This window comes from Haematobia irritans, chromosome 5 (assembly GCF_050003625.1).
Source record: "Haematobia irritans isolate KBUSLIRL chromosome 5, ASM5000362v1, whole genome shotgun sequence".
Classification (NCBI taxonomy): domain Eukaryota; kingdom Metazoa; phylum Arthropoda; class Insecta; order Diptera; family Muscidae; genus Haematobia; species Haematobia irritans.
The window spans coordinates 137,789,154-137,810,459 of record NC_134401.1 but is presented as its reverse complement, the minus strand read 5'-3'; the positions used below and the strand labels follow the sequence as shown (position 1 = coordinate 137,810,459).

Here is a 21,306-nt window from a genome sequence, read left to right as displayed (position 1 = left end):
CCTTTAGAAATTAAATTTGGACAAAATTTCCTATAGAAATAAAATTCTGATTCTCCAATGTATGATGTAGGGTATTAAAAAACTATATGATATTGATGCCTATCGCCATTATTATCTTTCCATTATGGTGGTGAGTTGCATCGTTATCGTCCACACTATCGGCATGTCATATTTACCAATAATGATGTTTACGTATGCTAATAATGAATATGACAGTGATGATGAGGGGAGATGATATTCACTTTTGCGTTAACATTAACATTAGCTTTAACTTTATTATCTTTGATTTGGTTTGTTTTTGTGTGTGAGCATACAAAAAATTGGTCATATTTAACCGAAAACAACAACAGTGGCAGCAATAAAATATCTACACTTCTAGGTCAAGGGTAAATATAGTAAAAGAGGCAAATTAAGGTAGTTAAAGCTACCTATAAACTGTGAATGCTGACATTAAATGCCATTAAAACACATTCAAAAACAAACAACCCACCAATGGGGTTGCGGGTCTGGTTAGCCATCAATTAATAGCTGAATTCTTTACTATAAAATCATTATTTCGGAAGCTGATGATATTGCCATTTAATCATTAGCAAAGAGATAGAGAGAGATACTCTTAATGAAATTACATGTCCAAGACCTTAAACAAACGTTGATGATGTTTGGCCTTTGTATTATGCGATGTTAAGTGAATGCCATTTAATAATGTAGGCATATAATAAGACTAAGAGCAGAAAGAGGGATGTATGAACTTACCGCATGCCATCGAAGCCATCATCTGAGCCATTTATCGTTAATACTGGTGCTCGTGCATATGCTTTGGCCACGCGACGATTACGTTCAAAGACAATTACTTTAGCCCAAATTTCATCGTCGATTTGGGTCCATTTGTCAAGAACTTCTTGAATGTGTTCCTGCAAAAAAAAAGATGACAAAAATTAATAACATATAAAACATGGGTATTTAATAGAGGAATTTAATTTTTCATGTATATATGTATTATTTACTTTAAAACTAATTTTAATAATTTTAAATAAATTTAATTAATTAAAAAATATTAGAGGGGGTTACCAGATAAATTGCGGTGTTGTCATTTATATAGTCCACATTATTTTTTGTGTTCGTAATATTTGGACACATATTTTTACTTAAAAAATTTGTTGAAATATTATTAATAAAAAGAAAACTAAATAAATTTCATTTCATTTATATATTTGATTTGGATTATAGAAATTAGTAAAATCAAGAAATCGGTTTAACGTAGGCTATATGAAAACAAGTATATACGACCGTAAGTTAGGCCAGGCCGAAGCTTATGTACCCTCCACCATGGATTGCGTAGAAACTTCTACTGAAGACTGTCATCCACAATCAAATTACTTGGATTGCGGTAACACTTGCCGGTTGCTAAGTATCTTAAAACTTCCTAACATCGTCTTCTAAATTGCAAGGCAGTCCATAGTGGTATATATTAAACTCAAAAAGGCCGATTAAGTACGTATATAATTAAGTTTGACAAAAGTTTATATAAAAATAAAATTTAGACAAAATAACATTTTGATAAAATAAAATTTTGAAAACATTTTCTATAGAAGTAAAATTTAGACAAAATTTTCTATAGAAATAAAATTTTGACAAAATTTTCTATAGAAATAAAATTTGACAAAATTTTCTATAGGAATAAAATTTTGACAAAATTTTCTATAGAATTAAAATTTTGACAAAATTTTTTATAGAAATAAAATTTGACAAAATTTTCTATAGGAATAAAATGTTGAAAAAATTTGATATATAAATAAAATTTTGACAAAATTTTCTATAGAAATAATAATAACAAGTTGGCTGATAAGTCCCCGGTCTGACACATAGATGGCGTCGCTAGTATTAAATGCATATTATTTTTATATAGTACCAACCTTCAAATGATTCGTGTCAAAATTTGACGTCTGTAAGTCAGTTAGTTTGTGAGATAGAGCGTATTTTGTGAAGCAACTTTTGTTATTGTAAAAAAAATGAAAAAAAGAAATTTCGTGTTTTGATAAAATACTGTTTTCTGAAGGGAAAAAATAAAATTTTGACAAAATTTTCTATAGAAAAAAAATTTTGACAAAATTTCTATAGAAATAAAATTTGACAAAATTTTCTATAGGAATAAAATTTTGACAAAATTTTCTATAGAATTAAAATTTTAACAAAATTTTTTATAGAAATAAATTTTGACAAAATTTTCTATAGAAATAAAATTTGACAAAATTTTCTATAGAAATAAAATTTGACAAAATTTTCTATAGAAATAAAATTTGACAAAATTTTCTATAGGAATAAAATTGTGACAAAAGTTCCTATAGGAATAAAATTTTGACAAAATTTTCTATAGAAATAAAAATTTGATAAAATTTTCTATAGAAATAAAATTTGACAAAATTTTCTATAGGAATAAAATGTTGACAAAATGTTATATATAAATAAAATTTTGACAAAATTTTTTATAGGAATAATAATATTATTATTTTCGGCTCGAGTGGCAACCATGATTATGAACCGATATGGACCAATTTTTGTGTGATTGGGGATCGGCTATATATAACTATAGACCGATATGGACCAATTTGGCATAAGTATTAGCGGCCATATACTAACTCCACGTTCCAAATTTCACCAGGATCGGATGAATTTTGCTCCTCCAAGCGGCTCCGGAGGACAAATCTGGGGATCGGTTTATATGGGGGCTATATATAATTATAGACCGATACGAACCAATTTTTGCATGGTTGTTAGAGACCATATACTAACACCATGTACCAACTTCCAGACGAATCGGATGAAATTTGTTTCTCCTGGAGGCTCCGCAAGCCAAATCTGGGGATCGGTTTATATGGGGGCTATATACAATTATAGACCGATATGGACCAATTTTTGCATGCTTGTTAAAGACCATATACTAGCACCATGTACCAAATTTCAACCGGATCGGATGAGTTTTGCTCCTCCAAGAAGCTCCGCAAGCCAAATATGAGCGTCGGTTTATATGGGGGCTGTATATGAAGTGATCCGATATGGCCCATTTTCAATACCATCTGACCTACATCAATGACAACTGCTTGTGCCAACTTTCAAGTCGTTCGCTTGTTTGGAAGTTAGCGTGATTTCAACAGACGGACGGACATAATTTCACCACGATCCAGAATATATATACTTTATGGGGTCTTAGAGCAATATTTCGATTTGTTACAAACGGAATGACAAAGTTAATATACCCCCCCATCCTATGGTGGAGGGTATAAAAAAATTTGGCATCTCATTTTAGAGGAAATTTAAATTTATAGATAATAATGCCCGTATTCAAAATAATTTATAAACAGTTTACCAAAGGAATTCATGTATGAAAAGTACGTTTAAAGTTCAATTTAACTTTTTGAATATGTGGGAAATTTATAGATCAGCAATAAATCACGTAAATTGGAAAATTGCTAAATATAGACCAGAAGCTTGAAAGAATGCAACGCATGGAAATTGTTATTTAAATTGTTATAAAATTTATTAAATATAAGATTTGAGCAAACGCAGCACATATTGAGTGGACAGCTTCCTCATGAGATCTTATGAAAAGCTTCATCGCGAGTGTTCAATTGCCTGAATGCCAATCGTTGACCATCTATTTTTATCCCTTTATCCTAACAGTACTTCGCTACATTTTGATTTTACAAAAATTTGATATTCATAAAAAAATCATAAGGACATTTTTTGTTTAATAAAAATATTTTTGTTATATCCCTTGTGTATTACGTATGTTATTTTTTTCTAATCCATAAATCGAGCTTGAAATGAAAATCCATTCATTGTTTAATCCATTTAGTTTGAAATAAGCTGAAAAAATGTGTTATATCCCTATGATACAGGAAATATTTGTCACTATGTTTTCATTCACTTCCGTTTTATAGCATGCCATATGTCTAAACATAAAATAAGCCAAAACAGACATTCACACATCTAACAAAAGCATTACGCAGTTTACTACCTACTTTCAAGTTTGTGTCTTGAGTCTTTTGTTTGATATCACAAAGTGAATGCTCGCCACTATGTCTATCCTAACGAATAATATTTCGCATCAGTAAAATCGACATACATTTACTAAATCTATGTTAACTTTTTTTCTTAAGAAATATGTATTTTCGGGACTTTCAATTCAATGTATAATCCCTACTGTAAAGAAAAAACACAATTTTTTGAAGGGAATAAAAAAGCAAATTTTTCGTGCTATACAACTAATGACGTAACATTTAATGCATTTCAGTTTGGACTATAATTTCGCCATGCTTGCCATCGTGTTAACACAATTTGGTAGATTTTTTCACTTAAGGGGATTTGTATACAATTTGCATTTAGCCTTAAAGCTATCATTTAAACTATAACAATTTTATGTCTTAGATTTTTATACAGAAATCCAAAAGAAAATGTACAGAAACAGCTTCTATTTATTTTACAAAGCAGAGAAAAAAATTGAAATAATCAAATACATTAAACTAAAGCATAAACAAAAGAAACCCTCAAAAAGTTTGTGGTGTACGTTTTTTTTTTGGCAAATGAATATAATATTTGTGCATAATAATAGTAAAAGTCTACAATAGTAGTACCATTTTGGTTTTGTGTTTTTGTTTGGTTTTTTGTTACATTTTAGCAAGGCCGTTCACTTGGCAGATTTTGAGACTAATGATCTGCTTTACTGTGAGTTTTTTGAATTTTTGTGAATTTTTGTTGTTTGTTGTTTGTTGTATCTTGCCATAGTCACCAACAGAGATTTTTATTTCGTTCGTAATATGGTTGGTTTGTATTTTAGCCGCAAATCCAGTAATGTTGTTTTTTTTTTTACAATTCACATCAAGGGGAATACCTCAAACCATTGGACATGATTAACATGCTAAAAAGTATTTGGTGATATTGTTAACGGTGAAAAAGCAAAATCAGTAACTGTTGAGGGATTTTCTTGTTTTGTTTTCCTTATTGTTTTTGAAGAATGATAATGAAAGTTGAAATAAAATTGAAATTATGTTTAACATGATGAACTTATTGTATACAAACGATTTTCATTGTGAGTAAATATATTTACAAGTTTGTCAAACGTGATGTTAACTAATGTAATTTTTGTTTTTGCATGTCATGAGTCAAGTATTTTTTGGAAAGGATTTTGTAAGATGTGACAAATGGCATGGATAGCATTTACATATTTTGAAACAGATGGATTATTTAGTTTTTATTTGCACATTGAAATACATTGTAAAAGCTTATTTATAAACCTTAATTAAAATGATCAATAAGGAATACGTAGAAGGTCATCAAAATTCAATTCAGAGATACAAAAATATAATTTGATAGAAAAAACGAATTGTTCTACTCCTGGTGGACGTCTTTTTCACATTCGTATCAATCTCAATAACATCAGATCTTTAGGTTAGGTAGCAGCCCGATGAATCAGGCTCACTTATACTATTCAGTCCATTGTGATACCACAGTGGTGAACTTCTCCCTTATCACTGCCCGATTCCATGTTAAGCTCATACATGATACGCAAAAAGAAAATGTTGGTTTATGTTAACAAAAATACGTTTATATTTTTTTTGTCAAATTAAAGAACATTTATTAAAAATAAAAATATATTAAACCAATTAAAATTTCCTTATCACAAATGTATCTCAAAAATTTTATGAGTAAACGTGGGTACACTGAAAAAAGCATGCCCGGTTCCAAAGATTTTGTCTTTGCTTTAAAAATTTTGGTATTGATTCCGAGCCAAAGGATACTTTTAAGACACAATTTTCTTTTAAATTTGGGTTTTGTGTACTTGGTTCTAGGAAGCAAATTTTAATTTTCCTTCATATGCTATTAAAATTTTTTATTTAAAAACGAATTAACGACAACTTTATTTTCCAAATTAAGACTCGAGTTCCGGTAGAAATTATGCTATGTTTCAAGTAAAAAACGTCTTTAAAATAAAGAGTTGAAATACATGTCCTATATTTGAACGATTTTTTGCTTTGTAGTCAAGATGCAAAAAGACAACAAATTTAAAGACAATTTCATTAATTTTAAAGAGTTTTTCTGAATTATTAAAATCAAGTTGACCTTAGCCCAAAAGTTTTTTCTTTCATGTTATGATAACCTTTTTGTAAGTAAAATCACTTAATTATAAGGACAATACGACTTCATTGAAAAGTTTATCGACTTTTGGACAAGGAAAAAACTTTATAGTAGAGAAATGCGTCTTCTATGCTAAGCAAAATTTGCATTCGTATTTTAAAGACATGAAATCTTTGACCTCACGACAATGATTTTTTTCAGTGTATAAAACTCAATGACCGTACACAAAAGTTCAATATGAGCTTAAACAGAAGAGATTTTGCGTACGATTCCTGAAAATAGTAAAAATGAATGGTTTAAATGTTCATGAGTTAATAAATTTAATTTTTTACCCTAATTGACATTTTAATTTTTTACACAATAGTAGGGACAATTTTCTTAAAAATAATGAAATTTTATTTAAAAGAAAGTTCATAGTCTTTGCTTTAGACATTTTATTCTGTAAATGTAGGGCACCGGAGCAACCGTGGTGCAATGGTTAGCATGTCTGCCTTGCATCCGCCTTAGAGAAATAGAGAGAAGCTTTAAGACCCCATATATATTCTAGGTCGTGGTGAAATTCTGAGTCCATCTAAGCATGTCCGTTTGCCCGTCTGTTGAAATCACGTTAACTTCCGAAGGAAACAAGCTGTCGACTTCATACTTGGCACAAGTAGTTGTTATTGATGTAGGTCAGATTGTATTGAAAATGGACCACCATATCGGACCACTTTTACGCATAGCCCCCATATAAACCGGCGCTCAGATTTGGCTTGAGGAGCCTCTTGGAGGAGCAAAACTCATCCGATTGGGCTGAAATTTGGTACATGGTGTTAGTATATCGTCTCTAACAATCATGCAAACCACATCGGTCCATAATTATATATAGGCCCCATATAAACCGATCCGCAGATTTGGCTTGTGGAGCCTCTAAGAGAAGCAAATTTCATCCGATCCGGCTGAAATTTAGTACATGGTGTAAGTATATCGTCTCTAAGAACTATGCAAAAATTGGTCCATATCGGCCCATAATTATATGTAGGCCCCATATAAAACGATCCCCAGATTTGAACTCCGGAGCCCCTTGGAAGAGCAAAATTCACAAACATGCAAAGATTGGTCCATACCGGTCTTAATTATATATAACCCGCATTTAAATAGATCCCCAGAGTTGACCTCCGGAGCTCTTGGAGGAGCAAAATTCATCCGATCCGTTTGAAATGTGGTGCGCTGTGAAATTTGGTACATTGCGCTAGTATATATCCGCTAACACAATCAGAGAAGGAATATGATCACCTCAAACATGTTTCAAGAGCAAAATGTTATTTTTGTATGGTGACTATGTAACATGTTTGTCAATAAAATGTTATTTTGTCGTCAAATATAAACTGTTTGCCGAAATCAGATACATGATTTCCGAGAAAATAACATGGTTGCGAAAACTATGTTACATGGTCACCACCCAAAAATAACATTTTGCTCTTAAAACATGTTTGAAGTGATCATATTCTTTCTTTGGGTGCAACCATGCCAAAATTTGTCCATATCGGTCTATAGTTATATATTGCCGGTCCCCAAAAATAATCTACCAAAATTTTATTTCTATAGAAAATTTTGTCAAAATTTTATTACTATAGGAAATTTTGTCAACATTTTATTTTTATAGAAAATGTTGTCAAGATTTTATTCTACAGAAAATTTTGTCAAAATTTTATTTCTATAGAAAATTTTGTCAAAATTTTATTACTATAGAAAATTTTGTCAAAATTTTATTTCTATAGAAAATTTTGTCAAAATTTTATTTCTATAGAAAATTTTGTCAAAATTTTATTACTATAGAAAATTTTGTCAAAATTTTATTTCTATAGAAAATTTTGCCAAAAATTTATTTCTATAGAAAATTTTGTCAAAATTTTATTTCTATAGAAAATTTTGTCAAACTGAATTATATACGTATGTAATCGCCTTGTTTTTGTTTAATATATACCCCGTATGGACTAAATTACAATTGAGAAGACGGTGTTAAGAAGTTTAAGATACCTTGCCATCGGCAAGTGTTACCGCAACCCAAGTAATAGTGGATGACAGTCTTTAGTAGAAGTTTCTATGCAATCCATGGCGGAGAGTACATAAGATTCGACCTTGCCGAATTTACGGCCGTATATACTTGTTTATATTGAATTATCTGTATAATCTCGATTTATAACTGACTTATATTTACATATGAGTAGATGTGCTAATATCTCACAAAAAGGGAATAAAAATTCTATAAATAAGATCCGTATTATAATTTTAATATTATAGAGCCTAGATTTAAAACTATATAGTTCTGTCCTTATATATATTTGGTTCGGAATCAATACCAAAATCCTTAAAGGAAGGTCAAAATCTATGTATCCAAGTAAATTTTTGTTGAGTGTAAGAACGAACTCTTAATTTGGTCACCATTTTTTTAGAAGTAGTAATTTCGTAATTTTTAATAATGAAAAGGAATATCAACCACGTTCTTTTCATGAAATTTTGGATAAACAAATCGTAATGTGGAAGTCCTATATTCCTGATAGCCTCTCAAAGTATACCTTTGTGGTCTAGAGTATTATAAGATATGGCCTGTTGGCGTATATCTTATAATACTCATGGGGCAAAGGAAGAAGTTGCAAGGTATTAAATCACAACATCTCGGTGGCCACTACGGAAAACTGTTGTAATATCAAATTTTTCACACGTTTACTGGTTTATGTTAATTCTATTTTGGATGAAAAATCAGTATTTCTATAACATTCAAATTATGATGTATTTTTAATCGGAATTGTCGATTTAAAATTACAAAATTTATAGGGACAGTGGTAAGTTGTTATGTCTTGTTATATTTTTGCTAATTGTCTAACTTGTTTTATTTTTCTCTATGAATACTAAAATTATAATAGATCACACTGACAGGAGTAATTCATTTTGATTTTGTTTTTATACTTTGATTTATGAACATTAGATTAATATACAAACCCAAAAAGGTCAAAACAAATTATCACGTATTCTGCAAGAAACTTGTTGCTTGAGAATTAATCATAGGATTTGATTTGAAACAATTTCATGTAACGACTAGTTTATTCTCATGGAGTAACTAGCAAACGAAAGACTTAAGACACAAACACCTTCATAAGTTACACTTCATATAGATCCCATAGGGGCCGTCATACAATGGTTTCTTAATGAAGAATTTATTTAAAAAAAAAACTCATAATTTTAAAAAAAATCAATAATAATTCCAATGAAATTTTTTGTAAATTTTTATAACAAAACCAACAATGATAATAATTCGATTACCTCTTATAATGTCACATAAATCTGGCATGGCATTGCGTGTTATAATGATACAAAAAATACTAAAATCGTTAATAAAAGAACACAGCATGCTCCTAGAAGGGAGAGGGTTCGTAGTATAAACATAGTAGAAATAAATCGAAAATTAACAAATGTTACACAATGATTTTTTTTAACAAATCTCAGCACAAGTAATAAATGTCAAAATTTTGTCGTTTTGCTCGTCTTGCCATTAAATCTTTGATGGTGCCATTTTAGCTTAGGCTGTTTGTTACAACTTCTAAAGCGTATAACATTTATTGGCACAAGAGGCGCATCTGCCCCAGTCAAAGATAAAGCGTGCGCCTCAGAGGTACTGTTGGTTGAAGAAGAATGTATAGAGAAAAAATCGCAATAAAAAGAAGAATCGTAATGTTAAAAAAAAAACTCATGTGCTGCTACAAGTCATAAAAATCGTGACTTTAAAAGTTCAACAACATTTTCGATGTGTTTGGAAAATTGCCAAATGAAAATAAAAGTATATGAATCAATGACTGAGTAACTGAATGGCTGAGTGACTGGCTGTCTGTCTTTCAGTCGGACTTAGAAGCTTAGCCTAACGAAATGACTAAAATGACTGACTAGGCGAATGTTCCTTCTTGATATATTTTTTACTTTTATTTTCGTTTATAGCGATGTTTATCCAGTCGTTTGTTTGTATTTGTGTCTAATAAATTGTAAATTTTCCGTTTTTTTTATTTTTTGTCTTTTGTAAAAAGATAACACCAGAGAAGTGTTAAATAGTTTATTTGTTGTTTGTTTTGTGTGTTTTTTTTTTTTGGATTAACTATGAAATCGCGAAAAACATAGCACTAAACGTGCTTAACGCCACATCATTCTATCAAGCATTACATGTAATTGTCGTCTTTGTCTAGATTAGGACAAAGACATCGATGACGATGTCGTATTTTTATTTCTAGAGTTATTGTTGTTGTTTTTTGTGTAATTTTTGTTGTAGTCTAAAGTTTTGTGTAAAAAAACGGATGTCTGTGTTTAACAATATAATTGTTTTAAAAATTGCGTTAACGTTTCTATTTAACAAAATGACGTTTAGTTTTTCCTGTAGTTGTAAATGTTCAGCAAAAAACAAAAAAAAAAATAAATGTAAACTAAACAGGTACAAAATTACCTCTAAGAGGGCATTGGTCGAATTTTAAATACCCGATAGAAATTTTATTCATAATTATAATAAAAATTTAAAAAAAATTGTGTTACTCAAATTTGCTTCTAAATTAAACTTGGCTGTTCTACTAGAAACATACGGGTGATTTGATTCATTTGACTAGTGTTGTAAAATAATTATTTATTTAAGATTATTGTTTATTTAATGGAAAAGTTTTTATCAGTGTTTTAAAAATATTTCATTTTACACTTATTTTTATACCCTCCATCATAGGATGGGGGGTATATTAACGTTGTCATTCCGTTTGAAACACATCGAAATATTGATCTAAAACCCAATAAAGTATATATATTCTGGGTCGTGGTGAAATTCTGAGTCCATCTGAGCATGTCCGTCCGTCTGTTGAAATCACGCTAACTTCCGAACGAAACAAGCTATCGACTTGAAACTTGGCACCAGTGGTTGTTATTGATGTAGGTCGGATGGTATTGCAAATAAGCCATATCGGTCTACTTTTACGTATAGCCCCCATATAAACGGACCCCCAAATTTGGATTGCGAGGCCTCTAAGAGAAGCAAATTTCATCCGATCCGGCTGAAATTTGGTACAGTCGACTCCGCTTTACTGAAACGTTAAAAATGCAGCCATTTAATTTCAGTTATCCGAAGTTTTTGCTAAAGCGGACTACGGATAACTGAAAAAAATTTCCAGTAATGCGAACTTCGGATAACTGAAAAAGTTTCAGTAAAGCGGACTCCGTATAACTGGAAAAAAATCCACTCAATTTCAGTTAACCGAACTTATGACCAATGCTATGTACATAAAATAATAAAAACAAGGTGTTTGATTCCGTGTGTGTCCCATCTACAATTTTACCTTTCAGTTGATTTTATTTACAGAGTGATTTAAACTGTTTTGAAAGTGCCATCTTCACTTGAAATAAAGCGTTCTCAATACGGAGAAGAAAATGTACTCTCTCTCAATAGCGAGAATGTGGCATTTTCAGTAAAGCGAAGTCATACTAATGTGACGAAACTCATTTGAACACAAAAAACTTTTCAGTAATCCGATTTTTTCAGTTAAGCGGAGTTTCACTAAAGCGGAGTAATTTAAATGAAATGGACAAAAAAACAACTGGGGAATGCGATCGATTTCAGTTATCCGAGGTTTTTCAGTAAAGCGCATTGCGCTAAAGCGGAGTCGACTGTACATGGTGTTGGTATAGGGTCTCTAACAACCATGCAAAAATTGGTCCGCATCGGTCCATAATTATATATAGCCCCCATATAGACCGATTCCCAGATTTGGCTTGCGGAGCCTCAAAGAGAAGCGAATTTCATCCGATCCGGCTGAAATTTGATATATGGTCTCTAATAACCATGCAAAAATTGGTCCATGATTATATAACAGGTTGGCTGATAAGTCCCCGGTCTAACAAAGAAAAACACATTTTTTTGTCAAAATTCATTTTTATTATTCAGCATAGTTCCCTTCAAGAGCGATACAACGATTATATCGACCTTCCAATTTTTTGATACCATTTTGGTAGTACTCCTTCGGTTTTGTCTCAAAATAGGCCTCAGTTTCGGCGATCACCTCTTCATTGCAGCCAAATTCGCTGGGGGCCAGATCTAGAAAATACAGTGGGTGGGGAAGCAGTTCGAAGCCCAATTCATGAATTTTTGCCATCGTTCTCAATGATTTGTGGCACGGTGCGTTGGCTTGGTGGAACAACACTTTTTTCTTCTTCATATGGGGTCGTTTTGCCGCGATTTCAACCTTCAAACGCTCCAATAACGCCATATAATAGTCACTCTTGATGCTTTTTCCCTTCTCAAGATAATCGATAAAAATTATTCCATGCGAATCCCAAAAAAACAGAGGCCATTACTTTGCCAGCGGACTTTTGAGCCTTTCCACGCTTCGGAGACGGTTCACCGGTCGTTGTCCACTCAGCCGACTGTCTATTGGACTCAGGAGTGTAGTGATTGAGCCATGTTTCATCCATTGTCACATATCGACGGAAAAACTCGGGTGTATTACGAGTTAACAGCTGCAAACACCGCTCAGAATCATCAACACGTTGTTGTTTTTTTGGTCAAATGTGAGCTCGCGCGGCACCCATTTTGCACAGAGCTTCCGCATATCCAAATATTGATGAATGATATGACCAACACGTTCCTTTGATATCTTTAAGGCCTCTGCTATCTCGATCAACTTCATTTTACGGTCATTCAAAATCATTTTGTGGATTTTTTTATGTTTTCGTCGGTAACCATCTTTTTCGGGCGTCCTCTGGGTTCACCGTCCTCCATGCTCATTTCACCACGCTTGAATTTTGCATACCAATCAATTATTGTTGATTTCCCTGGGGCAGAGTCCGGAAACTCATTATCAAGCCAAGTTTTTGCTTCCACCGTATTCTTTCCCTTCAGAAAACAGTATTTTATCAAAACACGAAATTATATATAGCCCCCATATAAACCTATCCCGAGATTTGGCTTGCGGAGCCTCTAAGAGAAGCATATTTCATCCGATCCGGTTGAAATTTGGAACATGGTGTTAGTATATGGTCTCTAACAACCGTGCCAGAATTGGTCCATATCGGTGCATAATTATATATAGCCCCCATATAAACCATTCTCCAGATTTGACCTCCGGAGCCTCTTGGAGGAGCAAAATTCATTCGATCCGGTTTATCCCGGAGTAATCCCTAACGTGGGACTTCTTTAATTTCACTTTTTAATAACTCGGTTTTTTATACAAAATTATAAAAATTATTTATTTAGCAAAGTATCACAAAGACACCGTGGTGCAATTGTTAGCATGCCCGCCTTGCATACACAAGGTCGTTGATTCGATTCCTGCTTCGACCGAACACCAAAAAGTTTTTCAGCGGTGGATTATCCCACCTCAGTAATGCTGGTGACATTTCTGAGGGTTTCAAAGCTTCTCTAAGTGGTTTCACTGCAGTGTGGAACGCCGTTCGAACTCGGCTATAAAAAGGAGGTCCTTTGTCATTGAGCTTAACATGGAATCGGGCATCACTCAGTAATAAGAGAGAAGTTCACCAATGTGGTATCACAATGGACTGAATAGTCTAAGTGAGCCTGATACATCAGACTGCCACCTAACCTAACCTATCACAAAGTTTTTTGATTCACATCCATCCTATGTGAACCTACATGGACATGGAACCTATTTTTGCCGAACATGTGGTTCATTCGTTCTGTTTTGTTATGGTTGGTTTTGTTCTTTAAGCATTGTTGTTGTTTTGTGATTTCAGCTTAAAACCATGCATTGACTAAACCACAAGTGTAGCTTAACAAACAGAGGAAAATAATGTTTGTCAAATTTATTTGACAAACATTCTTTAGACTGCAAGATGGTTGGAATTACCGCACGTTTCGGAATTACCACATTCCTCATCAGCATCAACAAAAAGTTATGGCGAATAGATTGCGCTATCGAGAGTTCTTTCAATAAGACGGGGCTACGTATTACACAAGCAACGAAGCCATTTGCCGGACCTAACTATCTTTCAAAGAGGTGACCACAAATATTTTGTGATTTAAAATTTTGTGTATTCTTATGGTAAAAGATCTAAGGTATACGACAGAGTTAAAATAACCAAATCGCAAAATGGATGTCCTATAGCCTTAATAGCCTACCTTTGATGTGTTGAAGCTATTGGGTTTTTTAGAGAAGACTTTATCCTACTAGTGGAATAAGTTGTAAGGGGTTCACTTTTTTTGGGTGCGCAAACCAAGAATAGTTTGAAGTTGCGAATGAGAGATGTAAAACTAGCAGAATTTTGAATATACACAATATAAAGCATTTTTGCATCCCTTTTATCGGGGAGCCTAACTAAATTAAATAAAAAAAAAATACACAATTTACGACTTTTGCGGCATACGTGTTATACCGTCGTAAACGTATGTCGCAAAAGTCACAGTTTGCGACAGGCCCACCCTGAGCCGTGATGACTGTATGGCGGAAAATGGCTTTAATACTTACCTCTTTATTGTGAAGTAAGCATCCGTTTATTCATTAAAAAAAAAAAAAACAAAAAAAAACAAAATTAATTTTGCTCTTAAATAGCAAAATGACACCTCATATTGGAAATTTATTGTCTTCTTTTAGTTAAGTTATTTTTTTAATTATTTAATTTAATTTGTTATTTTATTTTATTTTTTTAATAAATATTAATTGAAACCACTAACTTGGTGGTATTTTTTTTTTGCCTATTTAAGGAAATGCTCTTTGATATTTCTTAGATGTGGTTATTATCAGGCATATGGGTTGAGATTGCTATAGGGCTTCTCTATATATTTATAGCACCAATATGACCATAAGGTCGAAATGCTCAACAATATGTTTCTTTTTAAGTCTTAATATTTCGATTTTTTCAAAAAGAAAGAAAAACTTAACATACCTTCATCTAATGGTGGAGGGTATACCATGGAAGAAAAAAATCATTAAAAAGGCTATTCAAGTTGTTAATGTTGATATTGTCTTACTATCTATCTGGCCATTGACTGGCCTGACTGGGTGCCTGTCATTCTCGCGTTTAACGAAACTTGGTAATTAGGTAAGAATTTAATGATGCTTAAATACCGTTACAAGTGTTTAAACTTTGGTGTTGCTAACATCAACGAGTAGGGGGGGATAAACGACGTTTCAAGTCATTTAAAAGTCTGATACAGTCCATTATAAAATCGAAAATTTATTTCAGAGAAAAATCCATGATTATTTCACCTTTTGTTGTATACAAATTTCTGATAGTTTTGAATCTCATGCAATGATTTTCTCAAATAATTTCAAGAATTTTGTGGAACAAGTTAATCAACTGCAAGACAAGAACTGGTGTTGGTTTCGTGTTAGTTTATGGTGATGTTACAAAACCAAAAAAAAAAAAAAACTAAATTAAATAATTAAAATTTAGGAGATTTGGCGTAAGATCCGGTTTCGATGTTGTAGCTTATGATTAATGTGGTTATATAAAGATAAACTTGCTTACAACTGCTTGGATTTTAATATCAAGCAAGTTTCTTGCCTTTCCTCATTTCGATTTCTTTAAAAATGTCAAATAAGTTTTTTTTTCGGGGGATTTTAAAACATTTGTTTTTCTTTTTTATTTTATATAAATTTTAAACTCTGGCATTTATTTGTTTTGCTACAAGAAAAAAAATATTTAATTCTTGTTTTTTATGCATGTTTGCTGGTGGTGTCTGTCTCTTGGGATGCTTTGCTTAATTTAAGGCTTAGACGGTCGGAAACTCCAAAACAATTTTATGGTTATTTTATATGCGTTATGTCTGCGCGGGCTTTTAAGACCTGCCTACCATCGATGGCGTGTGTGTGTGAATGGAGCCACATCATGATTATAGCCCTCCTTAAAAAGCCAAAATAATCATTTATATGTGTAAATTCAATTAAGCTTTACGTCGCATTACATTAAATTTTTATTTGTATATCTGTTGGAATATTCTCCTAAGAACAGTGGGTCAGATGAATTGAGTTTTGTTTATGATATTAATGAAATGAAGATTTCATGTTTAACATATTCATGCCCATATGAAGATATCAAAAATTGACTATAAATACACAAGCTCTAAAAAAAACAGAGAATTTTTAATAATTTATATTCCATAAAAATGTAGAAGTGGTAACCAAAACAAAAGACTTAAGACACATACTGTGTAAAATTGAAACAATTCTGGATATTTTGTATCGTACGTTTTGATGGTATACCATTAATATTTTCTGCATATAATACCAAATATGAATATTAAAACAAAACGCTTAATAGTTCTTTACGTATGTTTATGAATTTGAGAAATAAGCATTGTTGACACATATTAAAAATTTCAATAGGAATCTTAAATTGGTAAAAAGAAATTAATTTTGTATTGTTTATATAAATTATTTATGCATTAACTGCGGCTTGAAATAATGTGTTCAGTAATAATTTTTAATATTTAACTTGATTCTGGTTTTTACATTTATATTCTTGGACACGTGTAAAATGTGATAATCCCGTTTCTTGCACTCAATATTTATCTTTGAATTTTATTTTAGCAATAACTATGCCAAAGATATTTAAAAATTTTTAAATTATGTTAATATTGTATATAAATGGGTAATATTAAGGGACGTAACACTGAAACATTTAACGTACATGTTTTTATAAGGATCAGACTCGTTGAAATTCTAAAAATAAAGTTTTTTTTTTACATTTTATATTACAAATAAATACATCCAAAGCAAAATAGTTTCTTACGGAACGGAATTTTAGACAAACGAAATTTCACTTTTTTTATAAGGTACTAGCGTAACCCGGCCCGCTTCGCTGCGCCTTCCGAAGCGTATTTTGAGGAACATTTTGCGTTAACTTAGTCAACTATATCCTTCGTGCTGAAAACAAATTCGAAAAGATTTGATTTCTTTTAAACAAATCGGACTACTTGACTTTTTTGATATGTAAAACGGTTCGTCTTAAAAAATGTCGGGGAGAGGGTGTACCCTTTCCACCAAATTTTTTAAATAATGTTCTGTATTCAAGTAGTTGGACAATCTTCTATATTTCTTGTGAATTTTAAGTGTGGTTTGTCAAGAAAAGGTATCCTTCTCCTCAACATATCTGAAAATTAAGCACTATATTATAATAACATACAAAGAATTACTGTTTCCCACCAATAAATCGGAAAAAGCAAAAGTAGTAAAAAATGTTACCACATTAACATTTGCTAAAATGTTGGAAAATGATGCACCCTCCACGTTGGCTGCCAATTTCATGTAAATTTAAGTTCTTTACTAAAAAGAAGTCTGGCATAAGCCTGTGCAAAAATCATAAAATTATGTACCGAGTTCCCATTTACGGACAACCCTCTACTTTCAATTTAAGAAAAAAAAAAAACAAAAAAAAACGGACAAAAAGGAACCCTCTCCTCACCTTCGCTCCACTCCGACCTGATATCGGACTATCACGTACCCTATATTAATTTCGCAACTACTCAATGGTCCCTATAAATTCTATCGAAGTAAATCGACAAAGTTTATTTCAATTTTCCCCTTCCCCAACCAGATATCGAAAAATCATATACTAATTTAAAAATCATGTATAAATTTAATTAGAGGAGGACCTCCTCCCCGACAAAATATCGAAAAGTGATGTAGCGTATCTTTTGTAAACGTCCCAGAAAATGTCACGCAAATTATAAGCCTAAAAGGGCGGCCTCTCTTCCGTCCAAATATCACAAAATTATGTATCAACTATTAATATCGTAACCTCTCCCCAGTCCTCTGTAAATTTCAAGTAACTCGGTAAAGTTTAATTGTTTCTCTGTATGTACTTAAGAGAAGCGGATGTCTCCCTATGCCCTTTTATTTCTATTAAAAAATCAGGAACCTGATCAGAGATGGTCTGTATCAAACTTTTTTAGGTTTGCGACTGTCGCAAAGTTGTAATCGTCGTAAGCGTCACATACGCGTCGTAAATGTAGAAAAAGTAACAAAAGTCGCAAACTGAAAATACTTTAGTCGCGTCAGCTAGGCAGCGAATTTCAGTCGGGGGAGTTTAGTTTTGTTTGTACTTTCAAAAAAAAAAAAAAAAATCGGGCAAAGGGGTGGTCCCCCTCCCCGACCAAATATCGAAAAATAATGTAGCGGATTTTGTCTAGATGCCAACCCCAACATTCAATGTAAATTTCAAGCAAATTGCATAATTTTGTTCCAAGTTACAAAAAGTTGGGCAAGGGGGAGGTCCCCCTCCCCGTCCACATATGAAATGATCAGGTACCCCATATTAATTCCATAACCTCACCACATGTTCTCTGTAAATCTTTGATAATTTAGAGAATTTTAGTTTTTTCACTGTACTTTAAAAAAAATCGAACAACGAGGAGGCCCCCCAAATATCGAAATATATAGTGGCGGATCTTTGTCTAACAGATGCCAACCCCAACCTTCAATGAAAATTTCAAGCAAATCTGTCAATTTTGGTCCAATTGTCAAAAAGTCTGACAAAGGGGAGGTCCCCCTCCGCGACCAGGTGTCAAAAATTGTAAACTTTGACTGTTAGGATCTTAAGCTTGCAGAATAATTAAAAAGTGGGTTACCAATACCCAAAAAAATGGAATAAATTTTGAGCAAAAACTTCTATATGAGAAAAAATTTTAATTTTTGACAGATATTAAATTTCAATGAATGTGTCTGTAGAAATTAAAATTTTTAAAAATAAAACTGAGATAAAATTTGATTAAAATATGCTATCAGGACATTTCGACAAAGAAACATTCCATTTCTGCAGTCAATTTTACAATTGTTTTTTTTTTTAAGAAATTTAAAGTTAAACCTAAATTATTTTGCATTATTTATTCTTATACGAAAAAGCACATTAATCTTTGTAACCACAGTTACACATGTATTTATATATTTACATATATTCATATGTATATAAACATGCTTCTAACATTTACATTATGCCCATACAAAAATGGACAATGAATCAAAATGCTTAGCCCAAACAACATGAAATTCATAGACATTAAATAGTAATTCACGCTTGAATCTTCTTTACATGTAGTACTTGAGGAGATCTTCGGGGGTTTGTTTACTGTTTGGTCTTGGCTTGTAGCCAGTCTGAGACTTCTCTGAGCTAAAACCACTAGTTCTGCAGGTTGCGTTTTTTTATTTAAATGTATGTGGTAGTGGTGTTAATATTAGAGTGGGTTATTATTAATAAAAAGAAGCTCATTACATATTTTGTTCAAAATAAAATACGAATGAAGACTATAAATCAGGAATTTATTTTTTGAAATTTTTTGGTACCTACTTTAATATACATTATTTGCTTTTCTCTCACTATGAAATGAAAAGTGGTTTCTTCTCCATTTCGATGAGTACAACCACCTTTGGCAGATATTCAAGTATTAGAGCCATAAGCCAATTTAACAAGTGACCTAGCGAGACTATTAAGAATCACTTTTTTTGAGAGCGAAAATAAACAAAAATTTATGAAAATGAAAATTAAAACAACAAATTTGATTATTTTTTTTGGTTGTGGTTTAATACACTATAAGCTAGAAAAGATGTTCAGAGTTCTCATAGTTACTTGAATATTAACTTAATTTTTTTATATAAATGGGTATGTTTGCCTCTCCTTGTTTTTTATGCTACTAACTGATTTTTATTCTCTTGTATATAAAGGTTAACAAGTTTTCTTTATTTTATAAATATTTCGTTGTCTAAATACTGGCTTTGGTAACATTTAAATTCGAAACAATGTTGCGTTTAAATATGTTTCTTTAGTTTTTTGTCATGAGGTTTTTTTAGTAACCAATGTTAAATATTTTCCCAGAATAAGGTGTTTCAATGTTTTTTTTGAAATTCTTGGATAATTGATAAGATCTAGTGGTTAAATGTAATTATGTTTTCTTTTTTTTTTGGTTTCCAAATAAATTGACATTTGATGAGTCGTTTATCTTGAATTTTGTGAACTTTGATTTTAGAAAATTAATGGAAATAATGATTTTGACTTAAGGCTATTTAACTTATCAAATATTATGTTTTTCAATTTGAAACGGAACAGAAGCTGTCATAATAGTCACATTAAATTTAAATATATTTTAATTATATCGTAGTGCCCATATACACAGTTTAGATAAGGAAATGGAAAGAACATAATCAATTTTCGATTAAAACCCAAAAAAAAAAAACAACACAAACTAGGAGAAAAGGAAATGTGTTCCGCTGGACAGAAGCTCTTATGCTCTATACCCCTTATTAAAGGGTGATACGGTCAAAATTTGGTCAATATAAACTTGACGTATTTCTTTCAATTTTGCATCTAAAAAACCTGAAGACCCCTCATTTTGAAGGTGTGTGTGTAGAATGTTGCTCCTATTTTGATTTTGGAATTCACTCTTCAGTTGTCAAAATGCCGTCCAAGCAAGAAGAGCAGCGTATCAAAATTTTGCTCGCGCATCGCGAAAATCCGAGCTACTCGCACGCAAAGCTGGCAAAATCGCTAAAAGTTGCCAAATCAACCGTTACAAATGTAATTAAAGTGTTTGGGGAACGTTTGTCTACAGCCAGGAAGTCTGGATCGGGGGGAAATCGAAAACCGGAAGCCGCTAAGACGACAAAGAGAGTTGCCGGTAGTTGCGGCATCTCTCTCTCCGAGATGCCGCAAATAAGCTGGGTGTATCGTCTACAACCGTGCATCGAGCCAAAAAACGAGCCGGACTATCGACTTACAAGAAGGTAGTGACTCCAAATCACGATGATAAAAATAAAATACGACGGCCAAAGCGCGATCCCGGAGGCTGTACACGACGATGGTAGCAGATATTTTCAAGCACATAAAACTGTGAAAGTTCGCAAAGAAATATCTGGTTTGGCAAGCCATCTGTACCTGTGGCTTGAAAAGCAGCATTTTCATAGCTTCCGGGACTGTCAACCAAGAAATTTACGTGAAAGAGTGTTTGAATAAACGTCTGCTGCCTTTCCTGCAGAAACACGGTTGTTCCGTACTGTTTTGGCCGGATTTGGCATCTTGCCATTACTGTAAAAAGGCCATGGAGTGGTACGCCGCCAACAACGTGCAGGTGGTTTCCAAGGACAAGAACCCTCCCAACACGCCAGAGCTCCGCCCAATTGAGAAATACTGAGCTATTGTCAAGCGGAACCTAAAGAAGACCAAAAAAAA

General features: G+C 32.4%; 1 protein-coding gene and 1 long non-coding RNA gene across 4 annotated transcripts in view; one reads left to right on the top strand and one right to left on the bottom strand.

The window, feature by feature from the left end:
* Nucleotides 1–21,306, bottom strand: part of exp (expansion) — a 201,966-nt gene that overhangs the window by 84,472 nt on the left and 96,188 nt on the right. For all 3 annotated transcript variants that reach the window (XM_075309240.1, XM_075309238.1, XM_075309239.1), the window contains one exon: nucleotides 754–911. In XM_075309240.1, coding sequence (XP_075165355.1) covers nucleotides 754–911 — 158 coding nt within the window. The remainder of the gene's footprint in view (nucleotides 1–753; nucleotides 912–21,306) is intronic.
* Nucleotides 1–21,306, top strand: part of LOC142237815 (uncharacterized) — a 147,302-nt gene that overhangs the window by 82,790 nt on the left and 43,206 nt on the right. The window lies entirely within an intron of this gene.